The sequence below is a fragment of the Procambarus clarkii genome, chromosome 49 (genome assembly GCF_040958095.1).
Source record: "Procambarus clarkii isolate CNS0578487 chromosome 49, FALCON_Pclarkii_2.0, whole genome shotgun sequence".
Taxonomy (NCBI): Eukaryota; Metazoa; Arthropoda; class Malacostraca; order Decapoda; family Cambaridae; genus Procambarus; species Procambarus clarkii.
In genome coordinates, this window is record NC_091198.1 from 7,463,444 (window position 1) to 7,485,347 (window position 21,904).

The 21,904-nt window shown below is 46.1% G+C and overlaps 2 protein-coding genes across 4 annotated transcripts in view; one reads left to right on the forward strand and one right to left on the reverse strand.

Moving 5' to 3' along the window:
• Positions 1 to 4,314, reverse strand: part of LOC123763281 (uncharacterized) — a 40,863-nt gene extending 36,549 nt beyond the window's left edge. The window contains exon 1 of the mRNA XM_045750403.2: positions 3,669 to 4,314. The gene's annotated coding sequence lies outside the window, so the exon portion shown is untranslated. The remainder of the gene's footprint in view (positions 1 to 3,668) is intronic.
• LOC123763280 (cuticlin-1) overlaps positions 1 to 21,904 on the forward strand; it is a 124,510-nt gene that overhangs the window by 7,450 nt on the left and 95,156 nt on the right. For 2 of the 3 annotated variants that reach the window (XM_045750400.2, XM_045750402.2), the window contains exons 1-2: positions 13,250 to 13,430; positions 13,554 to 13,588. In XM_045750400.2, the coding sequence (XP_045606356.1) occupies positions 13,556 to 13,588 (33 nt within the window). In that variant the 5' untranslated portion in view covers positions 13,250 to 13,430; positions 13,554 to 13,555. Of the gene's footprint in view, positions 1 to 13,249; positions 13,431 to 13,553; positions 13,589 to 21,904 lie in introns of those variants that run through there. The other variant, XM_045750401.2, reaches the window with a different exon arrangement.

A 21,904-nucleotide genomic window follows, 5' to 3' on the forward strand; every position in this document is an offset into this window, starting at 1 on the left:
TCTTTTTAAATTAAATAATACTCTATCCCTTAATTATACAAGTTGGTCTGACTTTAGACTTTGTAATTAATAAAATAAGAACCGAGCAATTGGTTATAAGACACACACAATAATGTTTCACGGCCTTGTATAAAACAGTACGTGTCTCACACACGTTCATCCAGAGCGTTTCCAAGATGGCGGCCGCCGCCCCAAGTAACAAATCCCACAACCTTTCCACCACTGGTTGTGGGGTAGCTAGACCCCCAAGAAACATTGTCCTTCTGGAAAATCTTGACGCCTGGTTACTATACACTCCATATACCTCACAAACATCTTCGTGTACCAGTTTCACCAACATATATTACAACAATGGCCTCCTCCCCATGCTGGGAGTCACACAGGAGGGCTCTCTGGTTACGTTTTCACCACAGAATGACTCCCAACACAGATAGGAATTGTAACACACTATACGTATGACAGGTAACACTGGGTACAAGTGTGCTGTGGGAAGGAAGTGGAACTCTTCCTTCCTGACGTGATGACATACGTGCTGCTAAAAAAAATCAATAAATCACACGGAAGAATTTTGCTTGCTACAGTTTGGATGCTTTAAGTATATATATATATATATTGGTTAATATATGAGGAAGGTTAACCTTTCTTCCCCCTTCCACTGTATTAATTTTCCTTCCTCCACTTTCATCCATAACCCTACCCGCCCCTCCATCCCTACCTTGTTTTTTGGAGAGGGGGGATGGGGGCGTTGCCCCTGCCCGCCTCCTCCATCCCAACACCCGCCTGCCCCCCTCCCTACTTCCCTCCCCCTTTCCAACCCCTCCCCTCTCTATCCCCGGTCCTTCCCTACCCCTCCCTCCCCCAGTGACGACCCGCCGGGCAGGACTGGAAGTCACCTTGTGGATGATGGAGTGAGGGACGATATGGCGGGTCAGTTATTATGCTACCATTATCTAGCGTGAGTGCTCTCAGGTAGCTGTGCTCTCGTCCTCCAGCGGCGCATCGTCAGATCAACATGTTTCGCACTCATACGCACCTTAGTGTAAACTGTTATATAGAGCAAGTCAGTGTGTGTATTGTTGTACAGACGTCACCATACTCTTGTAAGGATCGTCGGCTAACACGATTTTCGAGGCAGAAAACACTCAGTAATACAGACACGCAGGTTTAATAAACAAGTTGTAGTGTAGAAGTGTAAAGAAACGCCAAACTAAACTTTGCGGTGTTGACAGTCACACACACACACACACTCTCTCTCTTTCCTCCAAGAGACACAAAGATAGCCACACTCTCTCCAGAGACAAAACAAAGCAACAAGTCTAACGCATCCACCTTGGCCACCAAAGATATCTGGATCACTAGACTCTTGATTTGAAGGCGTGTTGATGAGTCTAGCTCACCTCATCATAAATTTCACCAACTGCTAAATGTCTTATTTCACCAAACCTAAATCTGTTGACTTTTTAATGGTACTTCATCTTTAATTGGGTTTGACGCTTTTTTGGCCGAATAGAACTTGAATGTGAGCCTATACATGAACATACTTCACTAGACCTTAGACTTGAGAGATGGTTGACTGCCTTTGATCAGAGGACCTTGAGGCAGTCGGTGTCCCTTCCTTCCTAGGACCAAGATCAATAACCCTTACCTTCCTTCCTAGGACCAAGATCAATAACCCTCACCTTCCTAGGACCAAGATCAATAACCCTCACCTTCCTTCCTAGGACCAAGATCAATAACCCTCACCTTCCTTCCTAGGACCAAGATCAATAACCCTCACCTTCCTAGGACCAAGATCAATAACCCTCACCTTCCTTCCTAGGACCAAGATCAATAACCCTCACCTTCCTTCCTAGGACCAAGATCAATAACCCTCACCTTCCTTCCTAGGACCAAGATCAATAACCCTCACCTTCCTTCCTAGGACCAAGATCAATAACCCTCACCTTCCTTCCTAGGACCAAGATCAATAACCCTCACCTTCCTAGGACCAAGATCAATAACCCTCACCTTCCTTCCTAGGACCAAGATCAATAACCCTCACCTTCCTTCCTAGGACCAAGATCAATAACCCTCACCTTCCTTCCTAGGACCAAGATCAATAACCCTCACCTTCCTAGGACCAAGATCAATAACCCTCATATTCCTAGGACCAAGATCAATAACCCTCACCTTCCTTCCTAGGACCAAGATCAATAGCCCTCACCTTCCTAGGACCAAGATCAATAGCCCTCACCTTCCTAGGACCAAGATCAATAACCCTCACCTTCCTAGGACCAAGATCAATAACCCTCACCGTACCCTCTGGTAACCTCAACAACATCCTGCACACCACAGTGTTCATTGTTACTACTATCATGTGCTCTTCTCAGCTCACTCTCAATCATCTCCCAGCTGGCTCTCCTCAACCCCCAGCTGGCTCTCCTCAACTCCCAACTGGCTCCACTCAACTCCCAGCTGGCTCTCCTCAACTCCCAGCTGGCTCTCCTCAACTCCCAACTGGCTCCACTCAACTCCCAGCTGGCTCTCCTCAACTCCCAGCTGGCTCTCCTCAACTCCCAGCTGGCTCCACTCAACCCCCATCTGGCTCTCCTCAACTCCCAACTGGCTCCACTCAACTCCCAGCTGGCTCTCCTCAACCCCCAGCTGGCTCTCCTCAACTCCCAACTGGCTCCACTCAACTCCCAGCTGGCTCTCCTCAACCCAACCAATAAATAACAAAAGAGAATAATAATTTGTGGAAATGACACGATGGAGCTCGAAGCCTGCACTTGAATAGCAGTTCCATTGTTCGTCTTCCTCAGTGTTCCGTTCACTCGAGCTTTTTTTTCTCCAGGAAATTACGAAAAGTAGCAGTTTCGTGTTGGAGCATGTGGAGTGCTGGAGCATGTGGTTGTGCGGTAGTATGTGGAGTGCTGGAATATATGGTTGTGTGGTAGTATGTGGAGTACTGGAGCCTGTGTTGTGCAGTATGTCTCTCCCTCCTTCCCTCCCTCCCTCTCTCTCTCTCTCCCTCTCCCTCTCTCAGAACATTCAATATTAATAACTGACACCGAGTAATATCTCAAGAAATAAAACTCCTGACATCGTCAAAATTTCTTCAGGTTTTCAACGAGTATGTTGATAAAATGTTGTTTTTTAATTTGGGATGATTAGAGTATAATATTTTACGATATAGTAAGATCAAATCAAGAGTTGAGCTAGAATGCAAGAGCAAAGAATCGTCCTGGGGATGCCTTTGGCACTGTGCCACAGTGTACTCGATTCAAGGGATGCCAACCCAGACCAACCGATAAACCGTAAATTTAAAACCAATTGACCATAAGATTCACTAGCCATAATGAGAGGCTTTTTTCCTCGTATAAATAAAATCTAATTACCACTTTTGCCGGCGTATATAAGTTTATAAGAATATTTCGTGGACAACAATATTTTAGCATGTTTAATCATTCATTCATTGACACTGATGTTCATGTAGTTTTGTAGGGAAAAATATATATGGTTTTGAAGAATAAAATGTGATTTATGCATGTGATAGTGTTAGACTTTAAACATGTGTCCTATCCGCCAGCAAATAGGATATATATCCAAAATACATTATCATACAATGCAATACAGCTGTACTTACCAGAAATAGCAGCGAAGAGAGAGTTAACGCAGGATTATCTTACCTTATCATCTTCCGTGAGAAATGTTTGTTTGCCTCCCTGGTCACCTTGGTGTTCCTCAGGTTATAACGACACCTCAAGCGCTCAAACCACCCACTCCTTGCAGTAAAGTTTAACACCTCTGAAGTCTCAACAAACTATTTCTTAAAGTACTTAAATAATGAGAATACTTTATGCTTAATCTTCAAGCTGACAGGCGTGTTCTTATCTAATTGATCTTAAATGGAAATACTAAACAATTTCTCAGTTTATAGAATATAATGTCAGTCTTTTTCATAAATTTTGAAGCACTTAATTGAGGGGTCACACATCATCTCAAGATAATGCTGCTCCTGTCATCTCCAAGATCATCTCTTGCTCCTGTGCTGTTGTCGCTCTTAATAATTAAATATTAATAACTGTTCCGTCACAGGCACCAGGCAGAGAGCACAGGCTACGCCCGCAAACCATTCTCCAACCCCCAAACGGATTTAACACTAATTTTCGCCTCTAAACTGATGGTTCTCCTAGCTCTCTTTGAACACAAGGGTGGCACTATGATCCCCTGTCACTCATGTGCTGCTAGTTACCAGAATTGAACAGCAGTAAGCGTAAAATAAACGGGAACAGCAGGAGAGAGGACGGCCACGCTGGCCATGTAAACACTGAGAGTGAGGTCGCTTACACTACGCCACGTCTCCTCGGTTCTCTTTCTATAAGAGCGGAACAAATTACAAAAAATGCTTTATAATCATTATTATTGATTTAAAATTCCACACATATATATAAAAAAACGGATGTAAACCATATTTAAGCGTTGTAAATCGAATATTTATTTTTAAAGTTCACCTGACAATAATCGAAAGAGTATAAACTGAAAGGCAATAAATTTACTGACGACAGTTCAGTTAAATGAATTTATAAGTTTCCCATCCAACCTGACTTCAAGCAATGCTCGTCCAAGCTCCGGCTGACCCCAACCCATATTCAGGCTCTGCTCGTCCAAGCTACGGCCGTGAAGAGATTTCAATACAATCGTCTCCCTTCTTTAATTCATAAGATTCTTAGTAATGGGGGGGTAGAAATAGCCTAAGCTACTCTATCCCTTTGAGATGTATTTCTTTCTTATCTCAATAAACATACTTGAACTTGATTCTAAGTAATTATATTTACATAACATTATCTCTGACGGCATTTTCTAAATTTCTGAGTGCACTAAATATAGATTTTAATTAAATTTTCAAATGAGCTGGGGTTTTGTAGTTTCTGAATTAACTGAAGTAAATTTGTCATGAGTTACAATTAATATAATACAACGTTCAGCTTCTAATCAGAAGCGTACGGACCCAAACAACCCACCTAGCCTATCGTGGCCGCTTCATAGATTATTATGTCAATATTACGGCCCATTAATATTTACAAATTCGTCACATTCTTAACAGATTGGTCGAATTTGTAAAAATGCGAAGTATTAGGCGTGAGGAGAGGTTGTGACTGCTTACGTCGCTCTCACTAACCCTGACACCATGAACTTGTTAATAGGAATAATAAAGCCTAGTTGATATTATGATTGAGGTGTTTCCAAGGTCAATTTTCTACATGCTTTCTTATTCGCAAATTAATTCATAATAAACTAATATTTTTTTGTTTTTTCGTTTTCATATTTTGACAATGAAATTACCATAAATAATTTGGAAATAACAGTAATCTTTGTATGTGGTATTCAGGAGGTATTGATAGAATTCTTCTACGTCTTCGTCCGAGCATTTTTATTTTGGGTTTTCTTCATCATTACATTATTCTTCACTTTCTTATGTATGAGAAAACCTTCCTTCCCGTGTCTGGCTCCGTCGTGTTGTGAGAGAACCATATCTCCCATGTCTTCCGCCGTCGTGTTGTGAGAGAACCATCTCTCCCATGTCTGGCTCCGTCGTGTTGTGAGAGAACCATCTCTCCCATGTCTGGCTCCGTCGTGTTGTGAGAGAACCATCTCTCCCATGTCTGGCTCCGTCGTGTTGTGAGAGAACCATCTCTCCCATGTCTGGCTCCGTCGTGTTGTGAGAGAACCATCTCTCCCATGTCTGGCTCCGTCGTGTTGTGAGAGAACCATCTCTCCCATGTCTGGCTCCGTCGTGTTGTGAGAGAAAAAATGTCTGTTGTTGACCTCTGTCTGATCTTCGGTTTCGTCCCAGTCCGCAAAGTTCACGAGGTCCCACTATCCTGACGCTCTCAGAGTGTTCATTCCTCTGAAAGAGCTCGACTGTGATCCGTACCCAGGGTGAGTAACCGTTGACAGCTGAGGATACCGTCTTTTGTCCGTACTCATTACTCAAGGTGAGTAGCCGATGACAGGTGAGATTGTTGCTCCGGACATACCTCTGAGGTCCACCCGGCCGCTGTCTTGGTCGGGGACCCCGTCCTCCGAGAAGTGAAGGCCGTCCTCATGTTGGTGTATTTCCTTTTTATCTGTGGATTACCTGTGAACAATTTCGAGAGATCTTATACCCCTAAGCCCGGCGTGGGAGTAGCTTCCGTTGTGACTGACTGGTCCGTGAGGTTAGTTAAGTGCCACTAGCCCGCAGGCCCACGTACCCATCAGTCACGCAGATCCGGTAACTCCAGAGGGAACTTCTCGAGTTCCTGATTGTTCCAACAATATTTCTTATATTTGGTGGTAGGAGGTTGACGATTCGTGAAACACTATTGGCTGTGATACACTGTGGCTGCTGGTCTACAGTGTAAGCAATGTGGCACATAATTGTAAACAATGATGGCCTATATATCCCGAGGGACACAGAAACTGTGTCCTAGGGACACAGTAGTCATCTAGGGACATGTCCAGAGGGACACGGGAATCTGAACACCAGTTGATTGACAATTGAGAGGCGGGATCAAAGAGCCAAACCTCAACCCCTGCAAGCACAACTAGGTGAGTACAGTAATCACACTTTGGGCCAACAGGTATGGCCACCCTTGGCTCCTGGAGTAAATGTGCACCAAAGTTCCCGAAGGACTGTGTTTATGAACTCATTGAGGAAACCAGAGTCCCAAAAGTCAATAGTTTCCTGTTCCAGCGCCTCAATGTTGCAGTCCGAAAAGGAAATGCCTGAAGCATTCTGGACTCCCGCCACACCTGTGGCCAACTGGAATACAATTCTGGAAGGGAAAATACTATCGAACTAAAGAGCCTTATCCTAACTACCAGAGGACCCAAACAGAAGTTTCGCGAGCCGCTACAATTTTCTAGTACGACGATGTTTGGCCTTAAGTAAGAAATGAGTCAAATTGCGACGCTCTATTACGAGGACGGGTTGAAACAGCGGGGGGTGAGTGATGGTGAGGGGCGGGTGAAAGTGAGGAGCTGGTGATGATGAGGGGCGGATGAAGGTGAGGGGTGGGTAAGAGGTAGGGGTATGGGGTTGGGGAAGGTGAGGGGGAGCCTCTCCGTCATATAGGAAGTCTGTCAAGGTTGCTGCCGGCGGCAACAAGAAATAAAAACTGCACGATAATATATATTTCATTTCCAGGAACTGGTTGATATAATTTATGACATGGCACCGAGGGTGCGTAGAGGCGCACAGGAGGAAGGTTCCTCTCAAAAATGGAGAGGAAGTAGAAAAAGAAGCCCGCTTTATGGTGCCTCTGGTGCCGTTGTTATAATGGTGATTACCCGGCCCGCTGTTATGCTTCGCTCCTGGAGTTGATAACCCTGCTTCTTCTGCTGCTGCTGGAGTTGACAACCCTGTTCAGCTGTCACACACCTGGTGGGCAGCGGCCGACAGGTGTGTCCCACACCTGTTGGGCAGCGGCCGACAGGTGCGGCCTCACACACCTGGTGGGCAGCGGCCGACAGGTGTGTCCCACACACCTGGTGGGCAGCGGCCGACAGGTGTGTCCCACCAACCCGTTCTCGCAAATTTAATAAGCCAATATTGACTTATTAAATATGTGCATAGGTGACATACTTAACATAATAGTTTCCCTTGAAAAGCTTCATAGAAAACACCGACCTTACCTAACCTACTTAATATGTTAAGATAAGCATCTTATTGCTTCGTAATTACAATTATTACCTAACCTATAATAGGTATAGGTTAAGTAATAATTGTAATTACGAAGCAATAAGATGCTTATCTTAAGATACTAACAAGGTTAGGTAAGGTCGGTGTTTTGTTTTGTTTTGTTAGGTAAGGTCGGTGTTTTGTTTTGTCGGTGTGGCCGCTGCCCACACACCTGGTGGGCAGCGGCCGACAGGTGCTGCCCACCAGGTCTCGGTCCTGCCATAATGTCTCATGAAGAATGAGCAGCATTGACCAAACTGTTCTGTATTGTAGTGAAGGTGAGGACGGTACTGTCAGGAGTAAAAATACAGTAGTGAAGGTGAAGACGATACTGTCAGGAGAATACAGTAGTGAAGGTGAGGACGGTACCGTCAGGAGTGAGAATACAGTAGTGAAGGTGAAGACGATACTGTCAGGAGTGAGAATACAGTAGTGAAGGTGAGGAGGGTACCACCAGGAGTGAGAATACAGTAGTGAAGGTGAGGAGGGTACCGTCAGGAGCGAGAATACAGTAGTGAAGGTGAGGAGGGTACCGCCAGGAGTGAGAATACAGTAGTGAAGGTGAGGAGGGTACCGTCAGGAGTGAGAATACAGTAGTGAAGGTGAGGAGGGTACCGTCAGGAGTGAGAATACAGTAGTGAAGGTGAGGAGGGTACCGTCAGGAGTGAGAATACAGTAGTGAAGGTGAGGAGGGTACCGTCAGGAGTGAGAATACAGTAGTGAAGGTGAGGACGGTACCGGCAGGAGTAGTGAGGGTGGGGGTGATCGCCGCTTGGCTGCTTGTCATAACCAGCACTACGGCCGCCACAAAAATGACTCCTCTTCCTTCCTTCCTTGCCTCTGACTCTCACTTTTACCACCGCCTCGACTCCGAGGGTAAAAGTCGACCTTCAGGCCCCGGGAGAGTGTAGGGGAGTCCCGCCCTATAAGGCCCGCCTCAGCCCGGCTGCAGGTGAGAGTTTCTACCTTACTGTGTGTACTAGGTGACCCTACTGTTGGTGGTGGGTGAAGAGGGAGAGTGGATGAGAGAGCGGAGGTCGGGTGAGTGGAGAGAGGGAGGGAAGTGGATGATAGAAGCATATCGGCGTGGAAGGGAAATGGGAGATGGAGACAGAAATGTAAACATAGAATTAAATTTGAAGACGAAATAGCATATATTTAGTAGACAACTTATCCTCCTATTTAGATAATGCTTTTTGTAACTGTGTGGACCATGGTTCATACATAGACGTAATGGACAATTAGATTGTAGATTTTGTTATTATTCATTTTATATTCCGAAAAAAATATAACTAAAAACCAAACTTAAATATCCCTAGTATAGCACATTAGTTTTCTTTGTAACATCAGTACGAGAACCTTTCCGGTTTGCCTAAATTCAACAGTACCGATTTCTACTTTCTAATTGCCTTTTACGTTAATATATGTAAGATGGTCCTCACCGTTACTATAAGTACTACCTAAACAGGAGGATGGACTGTTAGTAGAGGGTAAATTGAAGAAAAACGAGCCATGGAAAAAAAAATTAAACAAATGTAATATTGCACTAATAGGCAACCCCTCCTCAGACAAAGTCCATTCCATCCTGCAGTCGACCCCAAAGACTCATTCATCAATTTTAACAGGACGGGTTACCAGTAGAACCATTAGTGGTGTCATCAGTTTAGTAGCAATGGTGTCGACAATGGTGGCGTCAGTGGTACAGTCGGTAGTAGAATCAGTGGTAGTGAGTGGCAATCCCCTCCGCGTCCATCCTTTACATGGTTCAGTCATGCTAAGAGAGTTTGAAAGCAATTTGCCTACGGAAAATACACAATGATTACACTCCCCTCCCCACCTAACCGCACGCCACTGTGATGACCATTACGCGAGCGAGACAACATGACATTGTCCCACAGGACGTTACTCTCAGCGCTGTACCTCCTGCGTCATCCTGGCTGCCCTGCGCTACCATCACAGCTCAGCTCTGGAAGCCTATTAGCATGTTAAACAACCTCCATCGTTTGACTAAATTAATAATGTACAATGGGATGGGTTCGAACTCGGATCCTTGCACTACTCAAACACACGCACTACCTACTGAGCAATGATGAACTCACAGGTACCTCATCCAGGGTACCTGTGTGAGCAGGTACTTGAATGTGGTACCGGATACTGCCTTGTAAACACCAAGTAAGTTAGGTAGTAATTCTGGTTGAGATATATTTAAGCTCATCGTGGTTCCGTGGGTTGTGTCAGTCAGTCATCAAATATAGTGATGCTCCATTTTTTCTCGTCTTCAGCGATGTCTCTCACACTTATTCATTGTTTACATTTTGTGCCTCCTAGTTTTTGTTGATAATATATTCGTTCTCTAAGACGAAGAGGAGATATTTCTCCATACGCAACGCTGGTTAGTGTACACAGCACATTATTACAAGTGTACACACCTTATCACAAGTGTACACAGCACCTTATTACAAGTGTGTATACTCCTTGTTGCAACAAAGCCAGAGTACGAATAAATATATATAAAAATTCCCATATGAAGACCAAACCACACACCAGAAGATGAGGAGACGACGACGTTTCGGTCCGTCGTGGACCATTATCAAGTCGGATGTGATGGGAGCGAGGAATGCACATGCTATCCGACACTCGACGAACAAATATGTATTATGTGAATTAATATCAATAAATTTAGCCTCTGCCATAGCCTCAATATGGCAATAAATCTAGCCTCAGTAGTCATAGCCTCTGCCACTCAGGCGGAGCATGACACCGCAGCCTAAAAGACTAAACGATCTTTCTATAAAAATCGCAAAATGCGAGCAGTTGACAATGGAGTGGCTTTGGCTAATTTAGTCAAGTGTAATTGTGGGCAGGCACGCGATACTGATAGTCCTGGGAACTGCTCACCTTGCGGACACCAGCCAAGCGGGACAGACGGCTCGCTCTGTGTGATTTCCCCTGCTCCTGCGGTGGGTGATGGAGGGAGGGGGAGGAGGGATCTTCTCTATGCCTCTGGGGGCGTGTGAGGGGCTACTCTTGATGCTGCTGGGGGCGAGGATGGTGAGGGCTCTTCATGTTCCTGGGGGCGAGGATGGTGAGGGCTCTTCATGTTCCTGGGGGCGAGGATGGTGAGGGCTCTTCATGTTCCTGGGGGCGAGGATGGTGAGGGCTCTTCATGTTCCTGGGGGCGAGGACTCTTCATGTTCCTGGGGACGTTGGGTTCTTATGTGTGTGTTTGATGTGAAGCAGCGGTGTGTGTGTGTGTGTGTGTGTGTATTCTCTGTCGAGACTATTGCATTGTGTTACGGTCAGGTGTGTGAGACGTTGGTAAGTGTGGGGAGCGCTGGCGGATACTGAGAGGTGTGTAGAGCGAGTGCGGTACCTGTGTACCACTGGGGCGTCAGGAAAGGAGGCTGGAGTGTTGGCGGTACCTGGGAAGTCCATTGAAGCGTTAGCAGTAGGTGGGTGGAGCCCGGAAGTACCTGGGCACCACTGGGATGTCAGCAGTAGGTGGGTGGAGCCCGGAAGTACCTGGGCACCACTGGGATGTCAGCAGTAGGTGGGTGGAGCCCGGAAGTACCTGGGCACCACTGGGACGTCAGCAGTAGGTGGGTGGAGCACGGAATTACTCTGGGAACGTTCAGATGGTAAGAAATATAGACTGAACTGCAACTGTGTTCATGCTGTTCAAGTGTGTTTGTTCACACATTTGTTCAGGTTATACAGAGGTTGATTTATATTGGTTTATTTCAAATAATTTATTTTAAGGGCATAGATAAGGTGTTTGTTTTGGTTATGCAAATTTGTAGCTTTTTTTGTACAAATGTGTAGAATTGTTTTGTTTGTGTAGATAGCTATGCTTGTTTGCTTGGGTAGATAAAGGTTTGCAATGAGTTTGCAGCTCGATAGATTGATTTCGGGTGCATATCAAAATAGATTTGCTCTGGATTCACCGATAAAAGCAATTGATTTAGTTAAAAATAAATTTTGTTTGGGCTGTTAATACAGTTTTGTTTGCTTTATTCTATTATATTTGTTTTGATTGTGTTGATATGTTGATTTATATTCGATGTGGAAATAGATATATTTTAGTCGCTTGATATATAGCTTGTCTGGGTTGTATATAATATTTGGATTCGGTTGTATTTATAATTTGTTTAGCTTGTAAAAGATACATTTTTTTTTTTAGTTGATTGAATTATAATTTTGTAAAAATATTGATGTGTTTTGAATATATGATAAAGTTGCTAAATTGTCCATTGCATCAATGAGCAGGTGAGATCCTGTCTATTGATGACCTTTGTAACATCCTACGCTAGCTAGGCTGCCCAATAATAGGCCTCGTGACATCCTACGCTAGCTAGGCTGCCCTATAATAGGCCTCGTGACATCCTACGCTAACTAGGCTACCCTATAATGGGCCTTGTGACATCCTACGCTAACTAGGCTGCCCTATAATAGGCCTCGTGACATCCTACGCTAACTAGCTACCCTATAATAGGCCTCGTGACATCCTACGCTAATCTAGGCTACCCTATAATGGGCCTTGTGACTTCCTACGCTAACTAGGCTACCCTATAATAGGCATCGTGACATCCTACGCTAGCTAGGCTGGCCTATAATAAGCCTTGTGACATCCTACGCTAGCTAGGCTGGCCTTTGGATATCCTCGTGTCGTGAGTGCAGGACTCCTGAATTTCCACTTCATTATAAATTATCACATGTTGGCTAGCGTGTGGATGTCCGTCGTGACCTAACTACTAATGTGACCTAACTAACTAGTGTACTACAGAGTACTCAAGGACCCGGTCGCTGCTTGTGTTTGGGGGAATAAATAGATGATATATGGTATGTGGTGTTGGTGTGTGACGTCACCGTGGGAGGCGCCCACACCTCTGACTCAAGGAAACATAAAATACCATCAGGCTCCAGGAGGTTGATTGGGGTGGGAGGTTAGGGTTGCCTGATGATGCTCCGCCTTCCATTTTATTATACATGAAACACACTATTTCAGTTACTTAATTTAAACGCTGTGAATTGGCATATATTACGGGTCTCAAAAAATGTTTTGCATTTGATTTTTATATTAAAATTTTGTCATACTGATGGATCTGAATTAAGAAATTCATTTCTTAGTCTTCATCTGTTTCAGTGCGCCCAGCCTTGCATCACATGTAATGGTAAATACGGATGTTAATGCGCTACATTAGTAATTTTAATGAAAGTGAAATCAGCAGAAAGTCAAACTCTGGCAACTCTCTCGCCTTCGGACGTTACCAACGTTGGAAAATTTCTCGCCGTGTTGCGTCTCGTGTCTCCAGAGACTGGTCGAGGGCTCTGCCAAGCTGCTAGTTCTCACCTCTATAACACCTTTGAGAAGTATTCTCCGAGCTTTATTTCTACACGGAAAAATACAAATAATTTAATGAACGAATGTAACAGCCTCACTTTCCTAACTTTAAGGGGAAAAGATACGATTTCCAGTGTCACGATTCATCAAGCATTATGGAACGTGTCTGAGCGATCGCTCACTCTCGTCTTGTGTAGGCGGACGCCATGTTAACCCAGGTGGCGAGACTCCAAGATGGCGGACGAGTGAGAGTGTGTTTAGTGAACCTCCGTGTAACACGAGCGATTTTAACTGGATTATCAAATCGTGTCGTGCCAAATTTAGGTTTATGCTGTCCTAAACTTTAGTAGGACCTATTGGCAAAAAACCCGGTGGATTTACTAGGTAAGACGGGAATTATCTTAGTTTAGTGCCAAGGTGATGGGTTTAGACTGCTTGAGGAGTGAGAATAGATCTCACTTTCACGCTCAAACAACCTTCTGATGTTGGGTTTATCTTCTGTTTCAGTCATGGATTCGACAGCTGCTGTGATACTGCTACTGGTGAGTACCCAGCAGCCTCTTGGTCCAGCCAGGGGCTGTTATTATCAGGTGTAATAGGGAACAGGAGGCAAGTAAGGCGCCTGCCAAGATGCCTGGGCGAGGTTGTCTGGAAGGCCTTGAGCCAGCCCACACACCCACCTTACTGTCTCCTCCAGCCTATTTCACCCCATTATACAGTCAAATGTGTGTATATATGTGACTTCTGGCGAGTGTAAGGTGTGTTGAATGAGTGTTACAGCGGCGAGGAGAGGCGAGCAACACCCCAGTGACAGGTGTAGGTGGATCAGCTGTGGGTCTAAGGTGTTGCGCCAGACGTCTCAAGTGCCACCCCTCATTACACACACAATCTCAGCTCTGATCTTCATATTATCGCCTTGCATCACTCCCAAACATTCACCTCCACGATATTACTTGTACGGTAAAAGTAGCGACGTCTTGATATCATGATATAGGGGTTTTCTAGCGCATCAGTGTGAGAGAGACTTCAATGCGCGCGCGAGTGTTATCTTGTTTCACTGGACCCTGACTCACGTGAGGAATAAACTGTTATGTAGGAATATTTCACAGGATTAGTAGTTTTTACTCCACCCTGTAAATGATGGTCATTTAGACTAGAATCGCAGGGGATTATATTTTCAAGAGTGGGTGTGAGTGTGTAAAGGTGAGCTGGTCAGCTGGGTGTGTCAACTGGTCGACACCTCCCACTTGCTGGTCGACACCTCCCACTTGCTGGTCGACACCTCCCACTTGCTGGTCGACAGCTCCCACGTGTTGGTCGACACCTCCCACTTGGGCAGCCGACACCTCCCTCTTGGGCAGCCGACACCTCCCACTTGGGTAGCCGACACCTCCCACTTGGGTAGCCGACACCTCCCACTTGGGTAGCCGACACCTCCCTCTTGGGCAGCCGACACCTCCCTCTTGGGCAGCCGACACCTCCCTCTTGGGTAGCCGACACCTCCCTCTTGGGTAGCCGACACCTCCCTCTTGGGTAGCCGACACCTCCCTCTTGGGTAGCCGACACCTCCCTCTTGGGTAGCCGACACCTCCCTCTTGGGTAGCCGACACCTCCCTCTTGGGTAGCCGACACCTCCCTCTTGGGCAGCCGACACCTCCCACTTGGGTAGCCGACACCTCCCACTTGGGTAGCCGACACCTCCCTCTTGGGCAGCCGACACCTCCCACTTGGGTAGCCGACACCTCCCACTTGGGTAGCCGACACCTCCCTCTTGGGCAGCCGACACCTCCCTCTTGGGTAGCCGACACCTCCCTCTTGGGCAGCCGACACCTCCCACTTGGGTAGCCGACACCTCCCACTTGGGTAGCCGACACCTCCCACTTGGGTAGCCGACACCTCCCTCTTGGGCAGCCGACACCTCCCTCTTGGGCAGCCGACACCTCCCTCTTGGGCAGCCGACACCTCCCTCTTGGGTAGCCGACACCTCCCTCTTGGGTAGCCGACACCTCCCTCTTGGGTAGCCGACACCTCCCACTTGGGTAGCCGACACCTCCCTCTTGGGTAGCCGACACCTCCCTCTTGGGTAGCCGACACCTCCCTCTTGGGCAGCCGACACCTCCCACTTGGGTAGCCGACACCTCCCTCTTGGGTAGCCGACACCTCCCTCTTGGGCAGCCGACACCTCCCACTTGGGTAGCCGACACCTCCCTCTTGGGTAGCCGACACCTCCCACTTGGGTAGCCGACACCTCCCTCTTGGGTAGCCGACACCTCCCTCTTGGGTAGCCGACACCTCCCTCTTGGGTAGCCGACACCTCCCACTTGGGCAGCCGACACCTCCCACTTGGGTAGCCGACACCTCCCTCTTTGTAAACATAAAATAGTTTTAGAAGTGCAATAATAATGACTTGCAATCAGTGGTAGCAACCGTAGGGGTAGTGACCAGCTGTAGTGGTAGTGGGCGGAGGTAGTGGGCGGCGGGCGTGGGCGGCGGATTCAGGGACTAGGCGTAGACCCGGAGGACAACAACGGTACCAAGACAGCGCTCCCTCTCACCACCCCTACTGTTGTCTAGCCTTCACTATCACCACCACACCACCACCAGCCTAGCTGCTCCCATCACCACCAGCCTAGCTGCGCCCGTCACCACCAGCCTAGCTGCGCCCGTCACCACCAGCCTAGCTGCTCCCGTCACCACCAGCCTAGCCTGCACACACACACACACACACGGGAATTAAATCTTGCGTCGCTGGAAGACAGAAGAGTTAAGGGGGGCATGATCACCACATACAAGATTCTCAAAGGAATTGATAGGGTAGATAAGGACATGCTATTTAACACAAGGGGCACACGCACAAGGGGACACAGGTGGAAACTGAGTGCCTAAATAAGCCACAGAGATATTAGAAAGAACTGTTTCAGTGTCAGAGTAGTTGACATATGGAATGCATTAGGCAGTGATGTGGTGGAGGCTGACTCCATACACAGTTTCAATTGTAGATATGATAGAGCCCAGTAGGCTCGGGAATCTGTACACCAGTTGATTGACAGTTGAGAAGCGGCCCGAAAGAGCCAGAGCACATCCCCCGCAAACACAATTAGGTGAATATAACTAGGTGAATACAAACACACAAATAGTAAATATATACACACACATGAGTTAACTTTTGACACACACATATATACATACACCAAAAAACCTTTCCCCTCTCAGAGACAAAAGTGACAGAGCAGGATAGCGGAAGGTGGTTGTTGTTGCTGTTGTTTTAGATTTAGCTACTCAGATTAAAATGTGCCAGTAGCACGGGCTATGGTGAGCCCGTAAAGCGGAAGGTTATCTCAGTACTATTTATAGCACTGTGTCTTTGGTACAGTGCAGCTATCCCTCAGTTCTTGGGGGTGTGAGGCAGCAGTCGTGGTCACCTTCCTTACCTCAATACAAAGAACATTTCGCCACTAATTACGTTCCACACAGACAAATACCTTTCAAGTGAGAGAATCAACATCCGGTCCATCGAGGGACAACGCTAACACACACACACACACACTGCTTCTGGACTGCCAAAAAGCCTTTGATACAGTACCGCACATGAGACTGCTGTTCAAGCTCGAGAGGCAGGCGGGGGTGGGGGGAAAGGTCCTAGAATGGATAAGGAACTACCTAACAGGAAGGAGCCAAAGAGTTACGGTAAGGGGCGAGAAGTCGGACTGGCGAACAGTAACAAGTGGAGTACCACAAGGATCGGTGCTGGGACCAATTCTATTTCTTGTATATGTTAACGACATGTTTACAGGCGTAGAGTCCTACATGTCGATGTTTGCGGATGATGCAAAGTTGATGAGAAGAGTTGTGACAGATGAGGATTGCAGGATCCTCCAAGAGGACCTGAACAGATTGCAGAGATGGTCAGAGAAATGGCTACTAGAATTCAACACGAGCAAATGTAAAGTTATGGAAATGGGACTAGGAGATAGGAGACCAAAGGGACAGTACACAATGAAGGGGAACAGCCTACCTGTAACGACGCGTGAAAGAGACCTGGGGGTGGACGTAACACCTAATCTATCTCCTGAGGCACATATTAATAGGATAACGACAGCAGCGCACTGGCAAAAGTTAGAACATCATTCAGAAACCTAAGTAAGGAGGCATTTAGGGCGCTTTACACTGCCTACGTAAGGCCAGTCTTAGAGTATGCCGCCTCATCATGGAGTCCCCATCTGAAGAAGCATATAATGAAACTGGAAAAGGTTCAGAGGTTTGCAACGAGACTCGTCCCAGAGCTACGAGGGATGGGGTATGAAGAGCGCCTGAGGGAACTGTGCCTTACGACACTAGAAAGAAGAAGGGAGAGGGGGGACATGATAGGAACGTATAAGATACTCAGAGGAATTGACAGAGTGGACATAGACGAAATGTTCACACGGAATAGTAACAGAACGAGAGGACATGGATGGAAGCTTGAAACTCAGATGAGTCACAGAGATGTTAGGAAGTTTTCTTTTAGCGTGAGAGTAGTGGGGAAATGGAATGCACTTCAGGAACAGGTTGTGGAAGCAAATACTATTCATAATTTTAAAACCAGGTATGATAGGGAAATAGGACAGGAGTCATTGCTGTAAACAACCGATGCTCGAAAGGCGGGATCCAAGAGTCAATGCTCGAACCTGCAGACACAACTAGGTGAGTACAACTAGGTGAGTACACACACACACACACACACACACATTCACATACACACACACACATCCACATACACACACACACACACACAGGGGCCTGTGGCTGAGTGGACAGCGTTTAGTACTCGTAATCCTAGGATCAGGGTTCGATCCCGGCGTCGGCGGCAACAGATGGACAAAGTTTCTTTCACCCTAATGAATGAAAGTGGACACTTATGTTTTAAATACTCGCTAACGAAAACCTGGACATAAATATTTATTGAACTCACAAACATAAACCTGAACAATTCAGAGAGACCCTTTTCAGTAAGAGCCTGGGTTGCCTTACACTGTGGTGGAGGTCCCTTGTGGGTGTTCTCTCTACAGCGGCACCGGTGCACGCCATGGCTCTGTAGGGGTGCGTGGGATGGGCTGCTGCTCTGTAAATGTTATGACCTTTCGTCTCTCCCTCCCTCAGAACCAGCTCAAGGCCCATGCTCCTTGTACCTGGCCCCGCGGACCATCACAACTCGTCTACATCAACTGGGTTACACGAATTACTCAACTTTTGACGTTAAGTCACCCCTGCTGTGAGTCATTATATTTCTGCGGGGTTTCTACGTATTTAAAGAGATTTGAGCAACAGTTACAGTAACAACAGGCAACAGTAAGCAACATCAGTTACAACACCATCCTGAATCGTCAAGACATAGTGGAGGACAGGCAGTAATCACACACACTGATGATCGTAGGCGGCTCCGTGTGCTTGAGGACGTGTTCATTCCGGAGCCGACACCAGTAATCGACATTCAGTGGAATACGACTTGGAGCATACAGCTGTCCTCCATTGATCCAGAGGGAAGCTAGAGGACCCGGTGGACAACTAGAAGCTGGACAAATCCACAAGGGCCGTGACGAGGGTTCGAACCCTCGTCACGGCCCTTGTGGATTTGTTCATTTGATACATCCGCTGTTGTGATTTCTGTGTGTAACTAGAAGCTGGAGTTAGGCATCACGCAAGGCTTCGCCGCTCTCTACGATTGACGGCTATTCAATCCTAGAGCGAAATGTACAAACACTTATAAATGGCCTCGTGGCATTTAGAATTAGTACACCTGTGTACCTTGTGGCAAAGTGTATATTCCGGAAAATGTCACATTGTTGACGAAACGTCGAAGAAATAAAATGGCCAAAATGAAGTAATTTAGTGTTCCTTGATGGTCATTCCGTACCTGCTGAGGAGTCATGTTGAGAGTGTGGTGAGGAAGAGGCAGCAGGAGGGTGGGTACTGGGCTCGTGTCACGTCATCAGTTCTGGGAGCAGCCATGAGGTCATTTAGCCTTGACTGGCGGACTATGTCAACACTTTGAAATAACATCACTGCCATTCCAATCTTATGTTGTTATTTATATTATTATGTTTTTTATATAATCATAACATAGGTCAGGTGTCACCTGGGTGTCCTGACGACGCTCATTGGCCTTGTTGTGATGAAGTGGGGGGGGGAGTGGCAGGGGAAAGTGTGTGGACAGTAGGGAGAGGTGGCAGGGAAGGGGTGAGGACGGCAGGGATGTTGACGGCTTTGGCAGGGAATGGATGAGGAAAGGAGGGAGAAGTGGGTGAGTGGCAGGGAATATGTCGGGAGAGCTCGGTGGACGGATAAACATAGGCTCGCGAGGGCAAGGAGAGACGGATAGGTGGAACTGAAGTGGTGTGAAGGACAGGAAGAGGTGGTGATGGGCGGTTGGCAGGGAAGATGGGCGGGCGGCAGGGAGTGGGTGTGGAGTGCTGGGAAAGGTGTTAAGGTGACGGAGGAAGACCCGGAACCCAAGGTCTGTGGAGCCGCCGCCGCCGCCGCCGCTTGGGCTCAAGGTGACGGGTTACATCAGCGCCAAGCACAGCCACACACCACTACCAACGCTCACCACCACCTGGGCAGAGGGCACAGTAGTGTAGGGAGGGAGCGGCACCACTGGCAACCAATTACATGTCACTAGAGTTCTGTAACAATGTAACAATGTTCTGTAACCCACCTCGATCGTCTAAACTACTGAAATACACTTCGGTAGTTCAACCCCCCGAGTCATTGTGATCATGTAAACTCGTAATTTTTTTTTTCTGCGGTCCATTTGGATCATCGGTCTTCCATGTAGTCGGGGGTTCACTAAAACCAGAATCGTACTGAAGCCTCAGTATTTCAGTCATTTCTTTGTTGCCAGCTGTGAAAGTTCCATCGCCCTTGCGCAAGGGCCCAATGCTGGATACAGTGTTTGAACTTTTTTGCATACGTGAAAATATGCTGTTGCAAATACACTTGTATTCAGTGTGAATTGGGGCACCAAGGCGGAGGGCCACTGCTACAGGGAGGGATTCTGTATCTAGACGCGTGTCTGCTGCCGATATATATATATATATATATATATATATATATATATATATATATATATATATATTTGACATATATATATATATATATAATTGCAGATGAGGAGTCACAATAACATGGCTGAAAAATGTTGACCAAACCACACACTAGAAAGTGAAGAGACGTTTCGGTCCGCCCTGGACCATTGTCAAATCGTTTGTAATGAGAGGAAGATAAAGATTAAGCCACCCAAGAGGTAGCACGGGCATGAATAACCCGTAAGATGAGAGGAAGGAGGCAATGGCAATAAATAGGCAAGAGAGAGAGAGTCGAGAAGGAAATCTTAATAGAAGAAAAAGCAAGGCAACAGGAACGGAAGGCAAGGTGTAATAAAGGGGGGTAATAATAGGAATAAGAAAGGGATCGTAAGAGAAAACAAGGGAAAGAAAAAGAAGAAAGATAAAGGGGTAGGCTTATGTTAGGTCACGTTTGTTAGAAAGTTTAGGACATTTAAGTATATATTGTCAAAGGGAAGAGTCAACAGCAACACAGCCAGGACTCAAGTTCATGTTGGGAAGGTTGTGTATCAGAGCCGAGTCGACAAGACGGCGTCTGTGTAGTAGAGGCAGGAAAGATTATTTTGGAGGACGACCAATCAATAGACCAATCACCTCTTTCCTGCCTATATATATCCAATCTACTGACTTGTAAATCCATCCTTCTGAAGATGTATTATTAAATACGAAAGTACTTAAGGAAATTCAAGTTTCAATCCTTCCTTTGTGGTCTGACACTGTCATATTATATATATATATATATATATATATATATATATATATATATATATATATATATATATATATATATATATATATATATATATATATGTTGTTCCTTAGTAGCCAGAACGTCATACTCGGCCTACTATGCAAGGCCCAATTTGCCTATTAAACCAAGTTTTCCTGAATTTGTATATTTTAATAATTTTTTCTTATAAAATGATAAATCTGTTCATTTCATTATGTATGAGTTAATTTGTTTAAATTTGAGTTAAAACTAACGTAGATATATGACCGAACCTAATCAACCCTACCTAACCTAACCTATCTTAACCTAACCTAAACTAACACAACTAAGTCAATAATTTATGTTCTTAATATAATATAATAATAATAATTCAAATAAACTAATTGGAAACAATTTATTGAAAATAAAGAAAATCACTCGGCCTATTAGGCAAATCGGGCCCTACATAGTAGGCCGAGAAGTGCGTTCTGGCTACTAGGTACGACATATATATATATATATATATATATATATATATATATATATATATATATATATATATATATATATATATATATATCTGGAAGGTCGCCATGCCCCGGTCATGCATACATGAATGAACATACATACACAAATGCATACATATGCATGCATACGCAGTGTGACCTTGTAGCAAAAACTTCCGCTTTTGACGTCCTCGAGAACTGGAGAAAACTCGAGACCTTGAGTTTCTTTTATTGTGAAGTGAAGGCGGTTCAGGTGTGTCATGTGTGGCACTGTCATCCACGCCCAGGTGTGGCACTGTCATCCACGCCCAGGTGTGGCACTGTCATCCACGCCCAGGTGTGGCACCGTCATCCACGCCCAGGTGTGGCACCGTCATCCACGCCCAGTTGTGGCACTGTCATCCACGCCCAGGTGTGGCACTGTCATCCACGCCCAGGTGTGGCACTCATTCACGCCCAGGTGTGGCACTGTCATCCACACCCAGGTGTGGCACTGTCATCCACGCCCCGGTGTGGCACTGTCATCCACGCCCAGGTGTG